Raw genomic sequence first — 13,723 nt, 5'->3', positions numbered from 1 at the left:
AGCGGTGAGCTTCCTTTTGTTTCATCTTGATGCATTCTCAATCATCCAGGGAAACAAATCTCCAAAAGTCACCAACTTGGAGTGTTTCAGTTTGCCATCTTAGGGAGAAATCAACACACATGGGTGTATGTCCTTTGTTGCTGAGATTTATTGATAAAAACAGTACAAAAAATCAACCATTTGTACACATTTTTACAAATAATTATAAAAAGTGAGTGAGTACATTTCAACATTTTCAGCAATCACTCACAATCCTGGCACTGCCATGGTATCTGTAGTCTGCATTTACCTTGGCTTGGCTTCCTGATCAATTGTCCACTACCAAAAGGAAGCCAAGTCCTGTGATCACACCTTGTTTTGTTGTAAAGGGTGGCAGGGCTTGGCTTCCTTTTGGTAGTGGAGCATTGATCAGTCGTCCATTGTGGCATCAATGTGATCACACCTTGTTTTGTTTGGAAATAACATGAAATGCAACTAACCGGAAGACTGATCAGACAGCTCTGAGTCCGAATCCGGCTGAACTTGTAGGTCTTCTCCATCCGAGTCACAAGGGTCGACTTCCCTCAGGATCATTTCCAAGGCCTGCTGAGTGGTGAGTCTTCTCTGCATTTTCTTTCCTTGGAGAGGAGGTCCGTACACCACAGAATTCTTCAGGGCAATGAAGGATTAGGCTAAGTGTAGTGAGATTGTATCATATATATAGGGCTTGGCTTCCTGATCAATGCTCCACTACCAAAAGGAAGCCAAGCCCTGCCACCCTTTACAACAAAACAAGGTGTGATCACATTGATGCCACAATGGACGACTGATCAATGCTCCACTACCAAAAGGAAGCCAAGCCCTGCCACCCTTTACAACAAAACAAGGTGTGATCACATTGATGCCACAATGGACGACTGATCAATGCTCCACTACCAAAAGGAAGCCAAGCCCTGCCACCCTTTACAACAAAACAAGGTGTGATCACATTGATGCCACAATGGACGACTGATCAATGCTCCACTACCAAAAGGAAGCCAAGCCCTGCCACCCTTTACAACAAAACAAGGTGTGATCACATTGATGCCACAATGGACGACTGATCAATGCTCCACTACCAAAAGGAAGCCAAGCCCTGCCACCCTTTACAACAAAACAAGGTGTGATCACAGGACTTGGCTTCCTTTTGGTAGTGGACAATTGATCAGGAAGCCAAGCCAAGGTAAATGCAGACTACAGATACCATGGCAGTGCCAGGATTGTGAGTGATTGCTGAAAATGTTGAAATGTACTCACTCACTTTTTATAATTATTTGTAAAAATGTGTACAAATGGTTGATTTTTTGTACTGTTTTTATCAATAAATCTCAGCAACAAAGGACATACACCCATGTGTGTTGATTTCTCCCTAAGATGGCAAACTGAAACACTCCAAGTTGGTGACTTTTGGAGATTTGTTTCCCTGGATGATTGAGAATGCATCAAGATGAAACAAAAGGAAGCTCACCGCTTTTAGCAGCTCCCCCACCCCCTCATCCACACACCCCCACTCCCCTCCCTCCAGAATTCCCAGGTAACAACCCAATTTACATATGAATGACTAGCCAATTTAGCTTCCACTTGCCTGAAGCTAAAGCTTAGCTAAAAGCCTACCAGCCATTTGGCTGGTGGCGGGTTTTAAAGGTAGAAAGGTAGAAGCCTGGGCCTTCCTAGTGTTAATTACATAATAATTGAACATCTTGGTTTTATTGTTGACATCACTGCACGTCTGAATCTTTAAGAAAAAGCCTCTGTGGCTTCTCAGCAGCTAAACAGATAAATGCTTCCCTCTGGAGGTGGTGGAGACCAAAAACGGGGCAAAAAGACACCCAGTACTAAATTGATGGCGTGGAGACAGATACCAGTTCAGATGTCTGAAATGCAGAGCATGCTCTGCTGCCCCCCAGTGGGGCTGCAGTAAAAGCTGCTTTAAAGAAACATTTTGAATAAATTTAAAGGCGAGTCTGTGTTTAAAGGAAATCCTTTTTGGTGAAACCCAACCTTCAAACCTCTGAATGTGAAAATAAACTTTTAGTTTTTATGATCTTTACCTAAATATGAATGAAAACTGTTTAATTTGAGCCAAATCTTTCTGCAGCTTTGGGAAAATCTCCGTAGGAAAGAAAGTAAGTGCAGGCGGGAACGTTCCCGCGGCTCAGCCAGCGAGGCTGGCGTGAAGGAGACTTCACTTTGGTAGAATAGTTTCACCTATTTCCACTTTGCACAGGCATTTCAAAATAAAAGCTCTGGATCACATGCATGGAATGATTTTGCTGTGGAGAAACCACAGGATGCCAAACTCTCACCTTTAACCTCTCCTGCAGTGAAGGAAAACATTGTTTGTTGTTTTTTAATCTAATGTATTTGAAGATTGTATATTATTATTAATATTATTGTTATTAGTATTATTGCACTGCAAAAAAGTGACACACCGGGCTAAAATGTTATCCTGAGATTTTTGAAGTCGATTCACTTCCTGCAGCAGAGAAGATTCAGGTTTCAGTTTAACATGCAGGTCGATGATTTTTCTCTGGACATACCGTCGAGTATTTGTAAAAAACACAACGGTGACTTTGTCAGATTTTTTTGCAGTGTGTACGATTCGTCATCAGGGCTACACCCGATCTCCACTCGACTCCAACGTAATGTATTTCCTTTCAATGAATGTAAAGAAGTAAACATTTACACCAAAACTGCTCAGTGTGCTTTATTTTGACAGTGTGTCTTTTATTTTGAAGGGTCGACTGAATTATTTTTGGCTGTAAACCCGACTTTTTTCCTTCTTTAGTCATAATAAGGTATGTGCCGTTTGTACGCCTGGCTAACGGGGCTGGAGAGCACAGGCTTCACAGCCTCCAGGTTTCAGTCTTTTCAGGATTAAAATAATCCCGTGACGGACGAGCTGGAGCACAGCACGAGGAACCAGAGCCAGCACACCTTCAAACACTTTCGCCGCCGTCGTAAGATCAGCTGAAGAACAAAGGAATGGAAGAAAGTCAGACGAACAAACAGAATCAGAGACTTGTTCATGTTTTTATTGTTTTTATTTTTAATACAAATATAAATCCTCTTCTGTGACACCCCGCGTGACCGTGTTATTGTGCAAAAGTGATGAAAGAGTGAAATTAAAAACCCGCCTGGATGGAAAATTAAATGCATCGTGGTCGAGCTAAAGTTAAGGCTTCTTGTTTCACGCTGTTACTGAGCTGCTTTGAATCCACTCGACGGACGTTTTAGTGTTTTACGTTGAGCACACACACACACACACACACACACACACACACACACACACACACACACACACACACACACACACACAAACACACTCTTTTAGTTTCGTGTCTTTCTTCAGAGCAGAACGATCTGTAATGCCGCGGCGATCTGGTCCGTTCCGGTTTAATCGAGTACCGTATGAGTTCAGTTTGATGGCAGTCAGTAGTATGACCCCGAACAACGATGCGTCCATCCTTCAGGCTGATGTTTGGTCCTTCGACCGTCTTTAGTAGTTTATCCACACGCGAGCAAACAGACACCTCAGCCCGGCTCACACAGACTGTCAGTGTTTGCAGCTGTTTGAACCACAGAAGAAGAAGAAACCCCGCCTCCATCCTCTCCTGCGATTCGCCCTCCCGCCACCGCCTGCCGGTTCTGGCCGGTCTAAATCGGGCTCAGAGTCTGGCGCTGGTGCTGCGTTAGCTCCGGGTGCCACACGTCCACGATGAAGATGAGGCGGTAACTGTCGGCTTCCTGCCAAACCTCGTGCTCAAAGGAGTCGTCGAAGATGAGGACTTTACCTTCCTCCCACTCCCTGCGGACAAGGACGCAAAAGAAGGGTTTACAAGAGTTTCCTCAGCAAAACAGAAGGAAATGAGGCAAGGTGATGAGGAAATAAGAGAAAGAGGTGAAACTAGGAGATGAAATGAGGACATAAGGAAATGACAAGAAGCACAGGAAGGGGAGAAGGTTACAAGAAAAGGAAACAAAGAGGAAATAAAGAAAGAGACAAGTGGGGAGACACAGGGCAGAAGGAAGGAAGCAAGGGAGGACTCCACAAGGAGAAGAGACATGCAGAGAAGAACCAAACACAAAAGGTAAGGAAAGGAAAAGAGAAGGAAACAAAGAGAGGAAAGTAAAGATGACGAGACAAGAAAAGGAAACATAAAAGGCTGAATTGAGGGGAGAACAAGAGAAACAGCAAGGATAGGAAACATGGAAAAGAGACAAGGTTAGAGAGGACAAAGAAGGAATTAGGTGACAAATCAAGGAGAGGAAAGAAGAAAAGGAGGCAAAACGAGGAGAGTAGGAAGACATGATGAAGGAAAAAAGGAAATGAAGAGAGCCGGAGAAGAGGTTGATGGAGGAGGAGGAGGACGGGAGCGATGGAGTCGGGCGGCGCACCGCGTCTCGTTGGTGCAGCGGATCTTGCAGCCACGTTTGGGGATGACGAGGCCGAGGTGCATCCTCAGCCGGCAGTTGGTCGGCCCGGTGTGCGGCCACACATGAGTGCCGGGCTGCATCACCGAGAACTTAATCTGCACGGAGACAGGAAGAGCGGATCAAACACGGCGAGTGGCCTCAGACCGTGAAACGCTGCGAGAAATCACATTCATGGCACATCTGCACAGCTGTTCCTTCAGGATTAACCTTCACAGCTTAGAGTGAAGACACTCTCCTCATCCTCAGAGCACACGCTGCAGAGGACACGCCCCTTCCTTCGTCTTCACACCAAAAGCTTTTTATTCTACGGCGAGCCAACAGCGTCAAAATTCATCTCATTGGTTTTTCCCTGGCGTCTGCTGCTCTCTATCGCCCCCTGCTGTTTGTAAATGTCATCCTAAGCCCTGCCTGACCTTTATTAACAGGGCTGCACATAAGTGGTCTGCAGGTGTGCATTCACAGTCAAAATAAAAGACGCACCAGATAAGAAGTAGCAGCGCGTGTTTGCGTGCATATAAAACAGTGTTTTTGTCCGCTGCTGTGGGATTCTCACGGCACATTCTGCACCACATCCCTGTGCGTTCATCACTTGTTTGAAGCCAGCTCACCTATTCTGACAGCGAATGCGCACCTGCGGACCGCTTATGTGCCGTGTTTATTAAACCTACGAGAGGAACACAAACTGCACTTCTACTAATGACCACTTGGGGCTCCCACAGTGAGTCTGCCTGTTAAAATCCCAAACTTCACCGCAGAAATAACCGTGTTTACAGCCTGTACCTGTCCTCGCTTGCAGCCCGTCGCTTCAGGGAACCTCTCCAGCAGTGCGCAGGTTTTCGGGACACCCTGACAGGCGTTTCCAACTTTTCTCCCTGAACGTGAACACAAAGGAGAAAAGACATTATTGATAAACACAGTAACACAGCTGTTAGTCACATCTAAAAACTGTAAAAAACACAAACGCCCTGATACCTCCCACAGACAGAAAAAGGGGACAGTAACACCTGTAATAAGAGGCAGGACAACACCTGATGGACTATAAAATATCTCCCGTGCACCTTGTTGCCAGAGCGTGTACTGGCCCCAGTCTCCTTTCTCCCTCAGGTTTTCCTCCTCGGGTACAAAGTGTCTGGTGCTTTGGTCCAACACAGCCAGAGCCTCCTCCCTGATGGTCTTCCAGTTCCTCTCCAACACCTGAACGCGGCACACAGAAAATGGCCGACGTTTAAAACCTCGAAATCGCACACGTGAATGTTCTGGCAGCCCGGCAGCGCACCTTCACCAGGTCCGTGTATCCGGTCTCTTTGGCCGTCCACCAGGGCTGCGCCTTCAGGCCGTTCACGTTGTAGAGCGATCGCTGCCACAGCGACGCAAAGTGGCCCCGTTTGTGACCCAGCTCGTACCAGTCGTACGCCTGCAGACACAGACGCGTTCAGGACAACACCACAATAAACGGTTAGAGCGTGGTGCTAATAACGCCAAGGTCACGGTTCAAGCCTCATACTGGCCATGATGTGTAACTTTAAGCCTCACATAGCTTGTTAGCTCCTTCACTGGGTCTCGATTTAAAGAAAAGCTTTTTTAAAACATGCATCTCATTGTTCAGACGCTGATTAAATACAGGAACATGTGGAGAACCCTGGCTGCAGACTCAAACCCAGACCGAGTCTTCATCTGGGCCACGTTAGCTCAGCTACGTCACCGACAACTGTGTTGGCCCAGAAACAGACACCATGTTTTCACTGTGTGCTGCACCCTGAACAACGAGAGCAGTAACATCACTATGGGCCAACAGAGTGTGATACTAATAACACGAAGGCCTCGGGTTGCTGTGTTCACAAAGTTGGGTGTGAAGATGCGATCGCACACTCGTGTCGTTAACACGGCTGCAGTGGCATCCCTGTGAGGTTTGATGTGACGTGCTGAGGTGTAACTGGCCTGTAAATGCGAGTGAAATATCTCAAAGGCAGGCGCTACTCACGCTGTTGTCCCCGACCCTCTGCAGAGCGTCTCCGAGGTGGAAATAAAAGCGCCCGTCGTCGGTTCCCGGCTCACCTGACTCCAAGCCCTCCTGGAGAGAGAGAAGGGGAAACGTGACGTTCAAATTCTGCACGATTCACATTTCTCCGTGGTTGAGGCTTAGATATCCTTTCCTTTAAAGTTTGGCTGTGTTTAGTGTGGACATCCAACTTTGAAACAGGAGATATAGATATAGAGTGGCAGAGAAAAGGACATTAAAGAAACTGCTGGACATTATGAACAATGCTGGGCATCCTCTGCACACGGCCATAAACAACCAGAAGAGTCTGTTCAGTGACAGGTTGCTTCTCCCAAAGACAAGAACTAACAGACTTAAAAACTCCTTTGTCCCACACGCCATCAGACTGTTTAACTCCTCTCTGGAGGGGAGAGGGAGGGGAGACAGGAGGACAAAGGAGGGGGGAACAACTAAGCTGTAGTGCCTCTTCACCTCACTGTACAATACCTTGTGCAATACTTTTTGTAAATAGTCAACAGTGCAATAGACTCAATACTTGAAATGTGCAATTCACTTGTATTTTTATTTTTTATTCCTATTTATTCTATTTATCCCCTTTGTATATTTTATTTATATTTGTCTCTGTATTTATATATGTGTGTGTGTGTGTGTGTGTGTGTGTGTGTGTGTGTGTGTGTGTGTGTGTGTGTATATATATATATATAATATTCTGTAACTCTGTAACTTCGGTCGTTGCTGTGCTTTTTTTGGAAGTCGAATTTCCCAGAGGAACCCACCCGAGGGATTAATAAAGTTCTATCTTATCTTATCTTATCTTATCTTATCTTATCTTATCTTATATGACAGGAAACAAGGAAAGGCTGACTGTGTGTATTTTAAAGTTTACATCCAGAGCAGGAAACACTTTTCTCTTGCCCATTTGTTTCTTGAAATCTAGTATTTCATAAAGTAAATGTGGTTTCTTTGACCATGTGTAACACAGTCCCCATCACGTTGGTGAAACACACGCTGAAGGTCCCACATGTGCACACAAACATGAAAATGTGTGTGCTTACTTTAAGGTACGGTATGCTCTCTGCAATCTTATTTTCTGACTTCAGGATGAATCCGTAGTGAACTTTAGCGAAGCCGTTGTCAGGCGCGACTCCCAGAACCTTAGTGGACGGAGCATAGAGAACAGAGAGCCAATCAGAGACCTTTACAAGGCGAGAACCGCCAAAACAAAAAACTGAAATAACTCGTGTGTGTGCTAAAGCTGTTGCCATTCGCGCACCTCTTCGTAGATCTTCTTGGCCCCATTGTTGTCACCTAGCAACAGGTGAGCGACGCCCAGGTCGTTCTTCAGGCCGATGTCTTCAGGAAAGAGCTGAACCAGCCTTTCCAAGGTCGCCAGAGATCCTCGCATCCGACCTGAGAATATAAGAGGAAGTCAGAATACTGGAAAGGTAGTGTGGTGGGTTAGCTCTGGTTATTACCTAAGGTCAAATGGAAACAGGAAGGGTACACGGCCTCTCCACGGTCTCTGTGTTCAAGCCCCATACTGGCCACGGAGCCTTTAGATTATTTAGTAACTGCGCTTATATATGTATTGCTTTTACTACATTTGTGTTGCATTACTGTGCGCGTTACCCAGGAACTGCTGCCTCTCAGCTCGTCTCTTCAGCGTGGCTCTCAGGAGGTCAGAGGTCACGTCAGGGAGCTCGGAGGCCTCCCTGTAGGTGTTGATGGCCCTCTGAAGCATGTCGTTGCTGCGCAGCTTCTCGGCCATGTCGTCCTCTGCCTGCACACAGAACCGTGTTAATGTCGTGCGCCCGACGCAGTATCAGCTCGCCGTGATGCGGGACCGTCGCATACCTGGGCTTTCCCGTAGCGAGCGCGGGGGCTCTGCGGGTACTGCTGCACCAGCCTCTCAAACGCTTTCAGCGCCTCGTCCGGCTTCCCCTGACAGAGGGACAGACACACTGATTACATCACAGCCTCAGCAGGTTGAATGCTGGCGTTGGCGCGGATCCAGACACGCGAATGTTTATTCCTGAGACGAATAAGAAAGTTACCGCCTTCTTTTACTGTTTGATCTGCGGCTCGTTAAACTGTTGCCTTTGTTTTGCATCATTTTACTTCTTGCTACATTGTTGATACATTGTAGAGACATCAAATATATGGAGCAACGTAGAATCATGCAGCAAAGAAACCTGTGCTGTTGTCCTGTGGTGGAGTTTCTTGCCTTCTTAACGGAGGTTTGACCATCAGCTGCGTTGTGCAGCAGTCAGGTTGGTGCACAGCTGACAGCCAATTTGACAGCTGTTAGAATTCCCATCATGGGAAGAAACAATCAGCTAAGTAAAGAGAAACTACAGTTCATCATGACTTTAAGAACTGCAGGTCAGTCAGTCCAGAAAATCGCTAAAACTTTGAATGTGTCCCCAAGTGCAGGCGCACAAAAACCATCAAGACTACGATGAAACTGTCTGACACGAGGACGCCCAGGAACGAAAGACCCAGAGTCCCTCTGCTGCTGAGGATACATTCATACGAGTCACCAGCCTCAGAAATCACAAGTTCACAGCAGCTCAGATCAGAGCCCAGATGGATGCCACACAGAGCTCCAGTAGCAGACACGTCTCTGCATGTTCAGAGGAGGCTGTGGGAATCAGCTGCTGAGAAACCAGGAGTGAGGAAAAGCAACAAGCAGACGTTGTTTGGGCCAAGCAACACGAGGAGTGGCGGCCTGATGAATGTGTGAAGAGCAGTAATGAAAGCAAAGGGTGGCTGTTTATAAGAATCAAAACATGTTTAGAGTAATTTCAAAGTTTTTGTTTACTACATAACTCCACATGTTCACTCAGAGTTTTGATGCCTTCAGTGAGAATCTACAATGGAAATAACAAACAAAGAAAAAACATTTAATGAGGAGGCGTGTCCAAACTCCTGACTGGTAGTGTCAGATGTGTGTAAAGGCTGCAGGCATTCAATGAGCAGCATCTGGCAAACGTGGGGAGGAAGAACCCTGACAGGAAGTGACCTCTGCACTGTGAGCCTGTCGCAGCAGAACTAACAGCCCTGATAACCGAGTGGAGTTTGATGTAACGAGGAGACTGATTTTAAAGTAGTTTGGTATTTTCATACAGCTCCTAGTTGCACCACAATACCCGACTGCAGCAAGAAAACGTGACCGACAGACCAAACTGAGGCTGAACGGTTCAAAGCAACACTAAGCAGGTTTTCAGGATAGTGACTTTGGTTGTGTCCGAGTTCAGGAGCAGAAGTTTGCAGCTCGAGTCTCCCAGACATGCTGCGGTTCACCAGACTGTTTCGTTTGGACTCAAACTGTCAGGAAGACGAGAGCTTGCTGAGGGCTGAACATGAGCTTTGTGTTTTATGTCTGATTGAAGATGATCGTGAAGGAAACCTGCAGACCGTCTGTGCAGCTGTTTGCAGCTGTAATTTATGTATTTAGATTTTGTACCTTCCTGCGAAGCTTCTCTGCAGCATCGATCTCTGCTTTGATGGTTTTATCCAACTTGTTCAGTAATTTTGGTTTCTTCTTCTTTGCTGGAGAAACAACAGAGAGGAAAAGATTTGATGATAAAACTGCAGAGAAATAAAAAGCACGAAGCTGAAAATCTGCACGTTACAGTCAGTTTGCACCTTTTTCTGTCAGCTTGTCCTCGGCCTGTTTCTCTGAGGTTCCTGGACGGACACAGAATTACAGCGTTATCGTCAAAGATGGAGACGGTTTTGTTTTTCAGCCGCTTTGTCTGGTTTTTGTGTCCGGGTGTGTGGTGCAGGATGAGATTTCAAACTTAAAATTATGATGCAGTTTAACTGAATGTCTCAAAGGTAGGTGGAAGGAGTCATGTTGTAAACTACAACCCAGATTTCCTGATGAAGCATAATCCATGCACGAGGGGAAGGAAAGCAGCAGCAGGTTAAAGCACGTCTAACTGGGAGGAGGCGCTGCAGAGATCATGTCTCTGCTGGCTCAGCTGGAGGGGGCGCTCTCCTCTGGACAGAACCATTCAACTCAGAATAAATCAGTAAATCTGGACCCAACTAGAATGTTGGTGTGTCATGTGTTTCCTTTTATTTGGCTTTAGTGAAACGTGTCTGCTCAGGCGAGCTCGGCGAGCTCACCCTCGGCCTCCGTCTGTTTGGGCGTCTCACTCTGTGGATCCACGTCTGCTGCTGCTTCAGGCTGCTTCTCTGCTTCTACGACCGGCTCTGAAAGCAGGACACAAAAGACGTCAGTGAGGACGGAGAGGTCGACAACTCTGCTCATCACCCTGAGCTATGATTCAGGCAGGCTGCGAACACTCCTGCTGCCTTCAGGGACATTTGGACACTGTTCATAGGTGGGTTATCCAAATCCTCTCTCCCTGGTACGATCTCTGTGTGGGTGAACAGTCGGTGCAGCGATAAATCTCCTCTAAACCAGAACGACCCAAAGGTCAGAGGTCAGGTGGAGATGAGGCCGAAATTCTCTTTGCATTATTGAAAACGGGGGAAATGACTTTCCAGCATGTCTGTTACAGAGGAGGGGATAGTACAGGCATTACAATCCATCCACCCTCCATCCATCCACCCTCCATCCATCTATCCATCCATCCATCCACCCTCCATCCATCCACCCTCCATCCATCATCCACCCTCCATCCATCTATCCATCCATCCATCCACCCTCCATCCATCCATCCATCCATCCATTCATCCATCCATCCATCCATTCATCCACCCTCCATCCATCCATCCATCCACCCTCCATCCATCCATCTATCCATCCATCCATCCACCCTCCACCCTCCATCCATCCATCTATCCATCCATCCATCCATCCATCCACCCTCCATCCATCCATCCATTCATCCACCCTCCATCCATCCATTCATCCACCCTCCATCCATTCATCCATCCACCCTCCATCCATCCATCCACCCACCCTCCATCCATCCATCCATCCACCCTCCATCCATCCACCCTCCATCCATCCATCCTCCATCCATCCATCCACCCTCCATCCATCCATCCATCCATCTATCCATCCATCCATCCATCCACCCTCCATCCATCCATCCATCCATCCACCCTCCATCCATCCATCCATCCATCCATCCACCCTCCATCCATCCATCCACCCTCCATCCATCCATCCACCCACCCTCCATCCATCCCCCCTCCATCCATCCATCCACCCTCCATCCATCTATCCATCCATCCACCCTCCATCCATCCATCCACCCTCCATCCATCTATCCATCCATCTATCCATCCATCCACCCTCCATCCAACCACCCTCCATCCATCCACCCACCCACCCTCCATCCATCCATCCACCCTCCATCCATCTATCCATCCATCCACCCTCCATCCAACCACCCACCCACCCTCCATCCATCCATCCACCCTCCATCCATCTATCTATCCCTCCACCCATCCATCCATCCATCCATCCACCCACCCTCCATCCATCCATCCATCCATCCATCCATCCATCCATCCACCCTCCATCCATCCATCCATCCATCCATCCACCCTCCATCCATCCATCCATCCATCCATCCACCCTCCATCCATCCATCCATCATCCATCCATCCACCCTCCATCCATCCATCCACCCACCCTCCATCCATCCACCCTCCATCCATCCATCCACCCTCCATCCATCTATCCATCCATCTATCCATCCATCCACCCACCCTCCATCCATCCACCCTCCATCCATCCATCCACCCTCCATCCATCTATCCATCCATCCACCCTCCATCCAACCACCCTCCATCCATCCACCCACCCACCCTCCATCCATCCATCCACCCTCCATCCATCTATCCATCCATCCACCCTCCATCCAACCACCCACCCACCCTCCATCCATCCATCCACCCTCCATCCATCTATCTATCCCTCCACCCATCCATCCATCCATCCACCCACCCACCCTCCATCCATCCATCCATCCATCCATCCATCCACCCACCCTCCATCCATCCATCCATCCATCCATCCATCCATCCACCCTCCCTCCATCCACCCTCCATCCATCCACCCACCCTCCATCCATCCATCCATCCAGTTCAGGGTTGCAGAGGCTGGAGTCTATCCCAGCTGACACAGTTTCAGGACAAATTTGTTTATGAATTTGTGAGCTTTAGGAGGACCATGTGACATTTGCATATAAATCCCTCGGATTAAACCGGACTGGGTTACTGAGTCGTCTGTATTTTCTGAGGCGGCTGAGGTCCTTCAGCATCTGTCGGACAAAGCTCAGGATTTTCTATGAGTCTGTTGTGGCCAATGCTATCCTCGATGTCAGCGGTCCCCGACCTTTTTTGCTCCACGGACGGTTTAATGTCTGACAATATTTTCACAGACCGACCACTAAGGTGCAACAAAATAAAACGATACGACAGAACCTGGTATTTTGTAAAGATAATAATAAACATGAATTCACTGTGTAACTTTATTAGCAGCGTCCTCCTGAAATGCACCAACATGAGAGGAACATCCTCCTCTCTGCCCCTTAATGCTCTCTGGTCGCTATGGTAACACGTAAATATTTCTTTCAAAATAAGACGCACGACTACAACACGGGAAAAGACCCAGGGAAACAGAGTTAACGACGGAAACCATAAAAACCATAAATTTTACACCCAGATCAGCTCTCACGGCCCGGTCCCAGTCCGTGACCCGGGGGTTGGGGACCGCTGTGTTGCATGCTGGGGCAGCAGGTTGAGGGTCGCAGATGCCAACAGACTGAATAGACTGATCAACAAGGCCAGTAATAGAGTGAAATGTTAATCATATATATTTAATCTCTGTAATATTCTGGATATTTATAATTGAGCTATTTGTATATATTTTGTAACTTTAACGAAACTATTAGTTGAGTCCGTTACTGCTCCGACTGTCCTGGAGCGACTGCGACCACATCATGTCCTCTGGGATCAATAAAGTATCCTGATTCTGATAAACGACCCGATCGGTGAACAGCTTCATGTCATCAGGTTAAACAGTCACACTGGATATTTCCACAGGTAGTGTTCGAGCACAGAGCAGTGGCCAGTTAGCTCAGCTGGTTAGCGTGTGGTGCTAATAACGCCACGGTCGTGGGTTCAAGCCCCATACTGGTCATGATGTGTAACTTCCAGCTCCTTCACTGCGTCTGTTTGAAGAGACGCTTTGTTTAATTTGGCCAATTATTCAGATGCTGATTAACTACAGAAAGCGGCTGCAGACACACTGAGTCTTCATCTGGGCCACTTCAGCTCAGC

The 13,723-nt window shown here is 47.4% G+C and overlaps 1 protein-coding gene and 1 non-coding gene across 9 annotated transcripts in view; one reads left to right on the top strand and one right to left on the bottom strand.

The window, feature by feature from the left end:
* Positions 1–3,279: 3,279 nt before the first annotated feature.
* The window catches only part of unm_hu7910 (un-named hu7910), a 63,478-nt gene continuing 53,034 nt past the window's right edge, over positions 3,280–13,723 (bottom strand). For all 8 annotated transcript variants that reach the window (XM_085419427.1, XM_085419423.1, XM_085419425.1 and 5 more), the window contains 13 exons: positions 10,589–10,675; positions 10,103–10,144; positions 9,921–10,006; positions 8,309–8,395; positions 8,084–8,234; positions 7,728–7,864; positions 7,510–7,608; positions 6,437–6,526; positions 5,732–5,869; positions 5,514–5,649; positions 5,236–5,327; positions 4,417–4,550; positions 3,280–3,826 (listed from right to left, as the gene is read on the bottom strand). In XM_085419427.1, the coding sequence (XP_085275553.1) occupies positions 3,676–3,826; positions 4,417–4,550; positions 5,236–5,327; positions 5,514–5,649; positions 5,732–5,869; positions 6,437–6,526; positions 7,510–7,608; positions 7,728–7,864; positions 8,084–8,234; positions 8,309–8,395; positions 9,921–10,006; positions 10,103–10,144; positions 10,589–10,675 (1,430 nt within the window). In that variant the 3' untranslated portion in view covers positions 3,280–3,675. The remainder of the gene's footprint in view (positions 3,827–4,416; positions 4,551–5,235; positions 5,328–5,513; positions 5,650–5,731; positions 5,870–6,436; positions 6,527–7,509; positions 7,609–7,727; positions 7,865–8,083; positions 8,235–8,308; positions 8,396–9,920; positions 10,007–10,102; positions 10,145–10,588; positions 10,676–13,723) is intronic.
* On the top strand, positions 13,510–13,583 carry trnai-aau (transfer RNA isoleucine (anticodon AAU)). The gene has a single exon. It is a non-coding gene; the product is annotated as a tRNA-Ile (tRNA).

This window comes from Rhamphochromis longiceps, linkage group LG9 (assembly GCF_057381845.1).
Source record: "Rhamphochromis longiceps isolate RC_006_pf linkage group LG9, R_longiceps_female_GT1.1, whole genome shotgun sequence".
Taxonomy (NCBI): Eukaryota; Metazoa; Chordata; class Actinopteri; order Cichliformes; family Cichlidae; genus Rhamphochromis; species Rhamphochromis longiceps.
This window is presented reverse-complemented; position numbering and strand designations above follow the sequence as displayed.